At 55.6% G+C, this 9,854-nt stretch overlaps 1 protein-coding gene across 1 annotated transcript in view; it reads left to right on the top strand.

Moving 5' to 3' along the window:
* Window positions 1-7,999, top strand: part of LOC104539115 (beta-catenin-like protein 1) — a gene marked incomplete at both ends in the record, with an annotated part of 10,650 nt that extends 2,651 nt beyond the window's left edge. Inside the window, 2 exons of the mRNA XM_010182562.1 lie at window positions 6,778-6,875; window positions 7,919-7,999. Of these exons, the coding sequence (XP_010180864.1) occupies window positions 6,778-6,875; window positions 7,919-7,999 (179 nt within the window). The remainder of the gene's footprint in view (window positions 1-6,777; window positions 6,876-7,918) is intronic.
* Between the last annotated feature and the right edge of the window lie 1,855 nt (window positions 8,000-9,854).

Below are 9,854 nucleotides of genomic sequence, written 5' to 3'. Positions count from 1 at the left end.
ATGCCCCATCTTTGCAGCACAAAATCCTTGGTGTGTGTCTGGTGGCGGTAGGGAAATGCTCACCCGGTCTTTGTTTTACAGTGGTGTTTCTACGTCAGAGTCAGTCTATAAAGTGATGTTTGTTTTATTGTCTCGAAGGCAGTGTTCTGAATGTGACAAGATAATAAACGCCCTCGTGGAACAACACCTCCACGTGACTGATTTGGCGAGCTTTTGTTTATTACGGGGATTTATAATCCAAATTAAATTTGATAAAAATAACTTTTCGGTAATGTATTTCTCTCTCTTTTTTCCTCTTCCAAGCGAGCATAAAGGTGCCAGTGCTGGTTAGCTGCGTTTTAAACACTTCAGTCTTCAGAAATTATTTTCCTCGAGGGAGCCTGAGAACAATTTAAATCCAAACTGCGCATATTTGTGCTTTATGTACGCTGCGTAATTAGGAAAAAAAAGAAAGGGAAAATTTCTTAACCATCTTTATGGATGATCTGAGCCTGCGGGTTTGGCTGGCGGTGTCTGTGCGTTATCAGTGCTTGAGCCTGGCCTGGCTTGGTGCGAATCGTGGTTCACCCCTGAGGCTTTCGGGGAAAATCCTCCCTTGAACCGTTGCCCTTTTTCCGAGGCAGGGACGGCTCAAACCAGAACCGAGACAGCAGAGCCGAGGTCTCCTGTGCTGGGATGCTCCTCCGTGAGGCTGCGAGGTCCCCACTTGAGCAGCAGCGGCCGAACCGAAGCGCTGGGCGCTCGCTTGAAATTCTGGAGCGGTCTCGGCAGCTGAAGGTGGAGGAACAGCAGCTCGGTCTGAACTGGGGTCGGCAGCCGAGCAGTGGTGGCGCGATGGGCTGCGTGCTGTGCTCCTCCTCAGGACGGGTGTTTGCAGCCTGGGTTTGCTCTCGTGGAGAGCCTGATGGACGACAAGGGGCTGTTTGTCCAATTCATCTTCATTTAGACGCCGTCTCTTGCCTGGGATGTCGCTCTCGCTCAGGAATGCTTAATGTGATAACCTGAGAATTAGTGCAGCCTGTTTCCAGATGAGAATTCCTATCACTGGAGGTTTTTCTTCTTTGCCCTCTAGCAACAAGGAAGCCTCTTCTGGACACGCTCAGCTCCACGCTTCTGTCCGGTGAAAAGCAGCAGCAAACCCGTTTGCCGGTGAATCTGCTCTCTGCTGTGGGACGGCAGCAGGGCCTGGCCTGGGACACCGGGGTCAGCACAGGAACCTGGGCACGGGGATGGGAAAAGGCAGCAGTGGAAGTGCCCTGGTGAAGGGATCTGTGTTCCCTGCCCTGGTGAAGGGATCTGTGTTCACGTGCCGGCATCGCTCTGTCTACACTGCACTGTATTGATGCCAATGAGTTATTTTACCATGTCCCTCCAGAACAGGACAGGATTCTGTTGCTGGGATGATGCTGAGTGCAGAGTCACGTTTACCTCGGTTCAGGCTGGCACTCTGCTGCAAGGACAGCACAGAAATAAACTTCCTCAGTGAACAGGAGGAGTTTCGTTGTACACTGGGCATATACTGGTGTTCCATGCCATAAGATGCTGGCATCTTATCTTTAGGATGAGGTTTTTCTTGGCAAAGTGTGTTGAGATGCTTGAGTGGGTCACAAAAATGCAGTATTAGTGCATGTGAGAACAGGTAAGGGATGCTGCGGCACCGGAACAGTGTGATCTTGCTCCTGATCAGAAGCACAATTTATCTCAGGAGCTCTTTACGAGACAGGAGGCTCCCAAATGCGTTCTGGGCTCGCCAGGACCCTCTGCTCATCCTCCTGCACCCCTCCTTCCCCCAGGGATGCTCTGGTCTGTGTCAGCATTGCAGGGGCCCGTGTTTGAGCCCCCCTCCGGCACAGATGTCCCTTAGGATGAAATGGAAATGCAAAACGGGAGGGGACAATGAAGGCAGAGGAGCGCAGTGCTCCAGCTTGACGTGACAGGACCTCCTGCTGCTGCAGCTGCCGGCGCCAGCCGCGGAGCAGATTAATCTGTATTCCAGCACGCGGCGGCTGGAGTCGGGATCGATCTAATTAGGGCTTTTAAACACGGCCTGCGTGCTGCAGCCGTGCTGTCTGCAGAGGGGACGGCTCTGGGGCTCAGCAGGGCCATGGTGGAGCTGGGGACGTGGGCTGTGACCTGCCAGGACCTGAGGCTGGCACCGGGCACTGCGCTGTGACCTGCCAGGATGCAGGACTGGCACTGGGCACCATGCTGTGACCTGCCAGGACCCGGGACTGGCACTGGGCATCGCGCTGTGACCTGCCAGGACCTGGGACTGGCACCGGGCACTGCACTGCAGCCATGGTGGGGCAGAACGCAGCGTTTCTGCTGTCTTCCCATGGCCACAAATCTGTGAGGGTTTGGGGTGTTTGTATGGAAAAAGTGGCTGTGTGCTCCCTGCCAGCTGGGACCCGTTGTTCCCGTAGGGGAATCACTGGTGGTGCTGAGCACGGCTCGTTCTGGTGTTTGCCTTTGAAGGAAATAATGTAGTTCTGCTTAGAAACGGGGCCCAGGCAGCACCTCCTGCCTCTGGCCTTGGCTGCTGCCCTCCTCGACAATGACTTGTGCAGGTGATGGGGACTGAGCCTTGGCACCGCTCCTGAGAGGATCCCAAAACCCTGGGAGGGGGGCAGCCCCCCCGTGCAGCCCCAGGGCTGTTCCTGCGCGATGGTTTTGGACGCGTGGACCAGGCAGCGCGGTGGTTTCTGGAGGGATGCGCTGAGAGAAGAACCTCGCTCTTAAACCCCTGCGTCAGCTTCCTCGGGCTTCTCAGTGGTTCTCAAGATGTTATTGGGCTACAAAGATGATTTAGGGCTACAAAGATGATGGAGGGAGTGGAGCATCTCCCTTATGTGGAAAGGCTGAGGGAGCTGGGGCTCTTTAGTTTGCAGAAGAGGAGACTGAGGGGAGACCTCATTCATGGTTATAAATATTTAAAGGGTGAGTGTCACGAGGATGGAGCCAGGCTCTTCTCGGTGACAAACAATGATAAGACAAGGAGTAACGGACACAAGCTGGAACACAGGAGGTTCCACTTCAATTGGAGAAGAAACTTCTTCTCAGTGAGGGTGACAGAGCCCTGGCCCAGGCTGCCCAGAGAGGTTGTGGAGTCTCCTTCTCTGCAGACATTCAAAACCCGCCTGGACGCCTTCCTGTGTAACCTCATCTGGGTGTTCCTGCTCCGGCAGGGGGATTGGACTGGGTGAGCTTTGGAGGTCCCTTCCAATCCCTCATGTTCTGTGATTCTGTGATTGGTACAGCGGGTGAGTATCTGCATGTGAGCACCAAAGCGAGAACGATGGCTGAGGTGCATTTCCTAGCAAAGGAGTATTGGAAAACAAGCAATGAAGATAAATCACTGGTGAGAATATTACTTTGTCAACACTCCTAAACACTTACAAACAAAGGAGGTTTGGGAAAAAATGGTGCGAAACACAGAACGCTCGCTTCTTCCTGAAACAGAGCAGCTGCTGGCGTGTCTGTAAATAAAACCTGAATTTTGTTGGTTTTTTCACCTTAAGAAAATAGCGTCTTGCAAGGACTCGGGAGGTTTTTTACAGGATTTTTAATGCAGACGCTTAATTCGGTGGTGTTTTTTGTGGAGTCACCATTGAGGTGCGCGGCCGCCCCCAGCGCCGTCCCTCGGCCCCGCTTCCCCGTCGCGATGATGGAGCAGCCACCGGTAACCGCGTTACCAGCTCCCGCTGCCAGCTCCTTGGGACGTGAAACATGGGCAGCCTCGGGCACAAAGCTGTTCTGAGCAGGGCGCGTTTATAACCCGCTAACGAAACGGGGTGTGTGTGTGTGTGTGTGTGTGTGTGTGTGTGTGTGTGTGCAGCCTCCGCTCTCCCTGTCCTTGTGCCGTGCGTGGATCACGCATGTGGATAACGTGTGGATAATGAGCACAGATCACACGTGTGGATAACGTGCACAGATCACACGTGTGGATAACGTGGATTACACGCGTGGTTCATATGAGTGGATGACGTGTGGGTCATGCGTGTGGATAACGTACGTGGATCACGTGTGTGGATCACGCTTGTGAATCATGCATGTGGATAATGTGTGGATAACATGCACAGATCACACGTGTGGATAACATGGACTGCACACATGGTTAATATGTGTGGATAACGTACATGGATCATGTGTGTGGATCACACTTGTGAATCATGCATGTGGATAATGTGTGGATAACGTGCACAGATCACACGTGTGGATAATGGATTACATGTGTGGATCATGTGTGTGGATCACGCTTGTGAATGATGCGTGTGGATAATGTGCACAGATCACACATGTGGATAACATGGACTGCACGCATGGTTAATATGTGTGGATAATGTACATGGATCACGTGTGTGGATCACACTTGTGAATCATGCATGTGGATAATGTGTGGATAACGTGCACAGATCACATGTGTGGATAACATGCATGGATAATGTGCGTGGATCACGCGTGTGGATCGCACTTGTGACTCATGCATGTGAATAACGTGTATAGATCACACGTGTGGATCACACATGCGTGGATAACGTGCATGGACAACGTGCGTGGATCACACGTGTGGGTCATGTGTGTGTATAACGTGTGGATCACGTGTGTGGATAATGTGTGTGGATCATGTGTGTGGATAATGCGCACAGGTTACACGTGTGGGTCATGTGTGTGTATAACATGTGTGGATCACATGTGTGGATAACGTATGGATCACACATGTGCGGATAATGTGCGTGGATCATGCGTGTGGACAACGTGCGTGGATCACTCGTTTGGGTCGTGTGTGTATAACGTGTGGATCACGTGTGGATCACACATGTGTGGATAACATGCACAGATCACACATGTGGATAACATGCATGGATAATGTGCGTGGATCACACGTGTGGGTCACACGGAGGAGCCGTGGCAGCGGGAGCCGGGGCTCTTGCAGCCCGTCCCCACCGTGCCGCTGTGCCCCGTCCCCTCGCGCGGCTGCGATGGGCCGCGGCGTCTGCTGGTGGTGACGATGCAGAATCACAGAATCACAGAATCCCAGACCGTTAGGGATTGGAAGGGACCTCCAAAGCTCATCCAGTCCAATCCCCCTGCCGGAGCAGGAACACCCAGATGAGGTTACACAGGAAGGTGTGCGCTGCACACTTTGGTGGCGTCAGGCGATTATCCCTCTCCTCCGCACATTGCTGCTTCCTCTGAAAATGACGGCTCTTGACACCCCTTCTGCTCTCCCCGCCACTGCGGGTGAGGAGATGTGTGTGCCGTTACTGCTCATCAGTCTCAATCAGCAGGCCTGGAGTGAGGGCATCCTCAGAAATTACAGTTCTGGATATATTGAGATACCCAGACCCTCGGGGCTGGGCTAACGCGGACCCGCAGGCAGGGAGAGGAACCTGTGCCTTTCATCAGCTCTGCGCCTTTGTGCTTGGTTTGATTTCCCCACGTTAAACCGGATTCTCTGCTGCTGCCAGCGTCGCGCCTGGAGTTGATGCACGTTTTGCAGATGATTTGCATCTCCCGTGCCCGTGCAGGAGCGAAGCCAGAGGTGCAGGAGTGCGGTGTGTGGCCAGAGCATGAGGGCTGTAACCCCAGAGCTTGGCTCAAAATGCTTCAAACCCAGTGTGGATTTCTGTGTATATTGTGCATAAGTTGCACACAGAACTGGGGAATCCCTCTGGAGAGGCACAGACACAGAGATGTGCTTGCTTTTGTACTTCAGCGAGCTCTGCTACAGCCAAATATTGGTGGTCAAAGAAGAGCGAGGCACCCAGAAGTGTGCTTTTGGAGAAGACAGTGTGCTTTAGGAGGGGGTCGTGGTGCTTTCTGTCCCTCGAGGAGCTGACGGCCCTGTTCTGGAGGTGGTTTCTGGTGGTACCCGGTGCGAGGGACGGCCTTGTGCTGCTGAGGGGCACTGGGGAGCAGCCTCTGGAGAAGGGGAGGCACAGAAGCTGCGATGCCTGCGGTACCCACAGGGTCACCCCATGGAGGTTCCCCCAGGGGACAGCCGTGTCCCGGCAGGGTTCATCCTCAGGGACGGTCCCAGCGCTGCGGGGGGTTTGAGGTGCTCGGTTCAGTCGCCTCTGGGAAGGAGCTGGGGCTGGACACAAACACCGACGTCGTCTCTCGTGAGCTGGCAGCGCTGGCTTTCCACTTGGCTGCCAGGTTTGTGCTGTAAGAGACACCCCCCGAGCGCAGCGGAGACGGCTGCAGGACGCGTTTGTTTGATGGCTTCTGGTTTGCTGCGGCACATTCGCATTCAGCGCACGGGATTTTCTGCAAATAAAAGCGGTTTGTTTGAGGATTTCTCCCTCTGGCTAATGCCCGTTAAGCCTCCGCAGGAGCTGGCACGGTTGCTGCTTTCCCAAGCTTTGCCGTGTCCGTGACCGTCCCCTGCCTGGCAAACCACGGTCGTGAGCGACAGCGCCGGCTTTGGCCAGCGTCTGGTACCCAGGGAGGGGGCGGCCGCTGCGCCCCTGGCTGTGATGGGGGTGCCAGAGGGGTAAAACGGACCTGAATCTGTGCTGTACGTGGGGTGCACTCCTCAGGTCACTGAGAATTGGGATGGGTGTAGCCAGACCTCGCTGGGTTATGATGGGTGCGGGTGGATGGGGTGCCTGTGCTACCCCAAAACGTGGCTGCTCACGGGGGTGGGAAGGAGCCAGGGTTCCGCTTACCGACGGCCACACACGGGAGCACTGGTGGCAAATTTAACGTCCCGTTACAGAGAAAATCAGCTCCCGTTCCTGATCTCAGCGTGCAGTTCCCGTTTTGTCTCCCCAGAGCACGTCTGCTCCATCCTGGCCTCCCTTCTGCGAAACCTGCGAGGGCAGCAGAGGACGCGGCTGCTGAACAAGTTCACGGAGAACGACAGCGAGAAGGTGAGCGCTGAGTGCTGAGCAGCCTTGGGCTCGAGGGCCCTCGGTGACCGTGGGGCGTCTGTGTGTGCTCGCTGCGTTACCCAAAACCTGTTACCATGCCCACCCGTGGGGACTTGTGCTCTCCCAGCCGTCGTTCCCTTGCTCGTGTTGTCATCCGCTAGTGGAAGAACTGGAAATGCCTTCAGTGCTTGGTGTCTCACACCACAAGTGCTCCTGTTTCCCATTGCTCCTGCACGGGCTGTGTCTGTGCTGAGGGCTGGCCACCTCACACGTGTTTTGTGGTGGTAGCGGTGCTGGGACCACGCTGCTTACGTGAGACCGCGGCGGCGTGGACACGGGCAGTGTTCCCAGTGCAGCTCTGGAGCGGAGAGGTGAGGAGCTGCCGTAGTGCACGTGTGGCGTTCCCCCTTCCTCTGCTCCAGTGTGGCACTTCGGTGGTGTTTGCTCTAGGAAATTCTTCCCAAAATATTTACGTGGATCAAACGGCCGCGAAGCAGAAACTGCGGCTTTTGCAAACCAGCGGTTCCCCGGGGGGTTGTAAATTCCACCGCTGGGGAAACGTGGATTCCCTGGTTATCCTCATTAGTGTCTTAAGGTGTTTTCGTAACCTGTTCTACCAACTGCAGAACGGCCCCATTGCCACGTGGGCTTTCCATGGCCTGGTGCAGCTCGGAGGGGAGCGGGGCAGCCCTAAGGGGTCTGATGTGTGGAGTGTGAGCCTGGCTGAGTGCAGCAGGGACAGAGCTCTGCTGAGAGACCGGGACACGTGTGTGTGTGTGAGTGTGTGAGTGTGTGTGAGTGAGTGCTGCCTGCAGCTGGGCTGACAGAGCATATTGCGGTGTGTGATTGCATCCCAGAGCCTGCAGACTCTCGTCTGGTCTGACCGGCACCTCTGCTCCGTGCCGTGCTCCTTCCCCCGCGTGCCAGAGACGCCGTTAACTCCGTGAAGGCTGCAATGGGAGGAGAGCGACGCGGCGCGAAGGATTAGAGATGATTGCGTTGCTCTTTCTCCTCGCTCAGGTCTCTCTCCTCTGCCCTTGCAGGTTGATAGGCTGATGGAGCTGTATTTTAAGTACCTGGATGCAATGCAGGCAGCTGATAAGAAGATTGACGGGGAGAAACACGTAGGTATCGCTGACATTTTGCCAGCTCACGTTGACAGGAGCTCTGCACAGGGATGGTGTCTGCACGGAGCATTTAGCTCGGCCAGGCTCTTCCCAGCCCTATTCCTGTGCTCTTACCTCACTTGTTGCTCCACTCTCAGCTTCCAGTTCACCCCAGGTAAAATGGGCTGAGAACTCAGGTGCTTCTGGCCTTTTCTTAGAGGGAATTGTACTGGGGAGGCCTAAGCCTGTGCTTTGGTTTGCCTTTGCTTTTACTTGGCTGCAATTGGGCTTGGTTTGGCAGATGGGGAGTAGTGAAATGAGACAATTACACGATAATGCACGAGGCCTCCCCCCCCGGTCTGTCGGGTTCTGGTGGGCTGTGAGAACGCCTGCATTTCGATCGGTCAGATGAGGCCACAGCCGGCGGCTGGTGAGCTCCCCACCCAGCAGTGACTCATTTGGAGCCACGGCACCACGCAGCCCTGCCTTGGAGCTGGAGCCGGAGCAGACTTTTCGGAGGAGAGCGAGCTGCTGGAGCCAGGAAGCAGCTTGCAGAGCTGTTAGCGAGCTTGGCTGGCTTCCCACGAGATGATCAGTATCGGCGCTGAAGAGGCTGCGAGACTGATGGGCGCTGATGGGAGCGATTGCTGCGGGCGAGCTCAGCGTGCCAGGGGCTGCAGGCCCCGCCGGGCTCCCCAGATGCTGCTTCCTCAGGCAGGGATGAACACTGTGAGGGCATCGCAGCTCAGGGTGTGGGGTGAGCGACGGGGGCCGTGCTCCTGTGCCAGCGCTCAGGCTCCGTGGGCGGCAGCAGATCCACAGCGAGCGGTGGCCTGGAGAAAAGCAGCCTTTGCCCTCACCTGCCGTCCCTCTGCTCTGTCCGTCCTAGGAACAGAGCAAGAAGTGATTTATTCTTCATGTTTCAGTGTCGATATGGGGGGTTTAGAGCTCAAAAATCAGAGTGGGCTTTACTGCCCTGTGGTGTTTGAGCAGCCGCTGTGCAGGACCCTGAGACACAACACACGGAGCAGTCCCACAGCAGCCTGCAAATGTTCACACGTGTAGCAGGCAGCCAGCACAAAGCAGGGGCGAAGGGAATTTGTGGAGACGCTTGTGTGGAAGCTGTCTAATTGATATTAACCCATTTGTGTCCACCCGTGCACAAGAGAGACCAGAAGCAGCTCAGGTTTTCCTCCTGTATCCCCAAGGCCGCTGTGCTGTTCCCCGCTGCAGGGCTCTGTGGTCTGGAACGAATGGATCCCAGTTCTTCGCTCCTGCTAGAGCTGATGACAGGATTTGTGCCGTGCATTGGACGCATATGTCTGAAATCCCATGCTGAGGGTCGTTCCTGGCTTGGGACGCTCTTGGAATCGCTGTTTGCTGCGTTAGTGGTGTCCTGACGTGGGCCGTGGGAGGTGGTCACTGAGCTCTGAAGCAGCTCAAGCGCTTTCCCACGCAGAAGCAGGCGGCAGCCGTCGTCCTGTCCCTCCACGCGGGCTGTGCTGTGGCAGGATTTATGGAGCGCTCGGCGTTGCTGGTTGCGGCACATGAATCGTTGAAGGGGATGGTGTGAGCGCTCGGGGCTTTAGAAGCTGCGCTGTGTCACTTGAGGGCGTTTGACCTCCGCTCTCGCAGCAGAGGATGCGGAACCCCCAAAATCTGCTGTGCAGATCCTCGCCTTTCTCCGTGCCGCAAAGAAAACCGGTACCTGATGAGACTGTTCGAGCGCAGCCCGCGCTGCTGAGATCCAAGCCTGATGGACAGGGTATCCTGGTGTAATTCTGGCATTACAAGGAGTGCAGACCTGATTATACAGCAACAAGCGAGTGCTCCGTGCTGGGCGCTTTATCTGCACTCGTGCAGCTGGCAGGGG

This window comes from Mesitornis unicolor, unplaced genomic scaffold (assembly GCF_000695765.1).
Source record: "Mesitornis unicolor isolate BGI_N332 unplaced genomic scaffold, ASM69576v1 scaffold31634, whole genome shotgun sequence".
Classification (NCBI taxonomy): domain Eukaryota; kingdom Metazoa; phylum Chordata; class Aves; order Mesitornithiformes; family Mesitornithidae; genus Mesitornis; species Mesitornis unicolor.
Note: the sequence above shows the minus strand (reverse complement) of the source record. Positions and strands in the feature narration are given on the sequence as shown.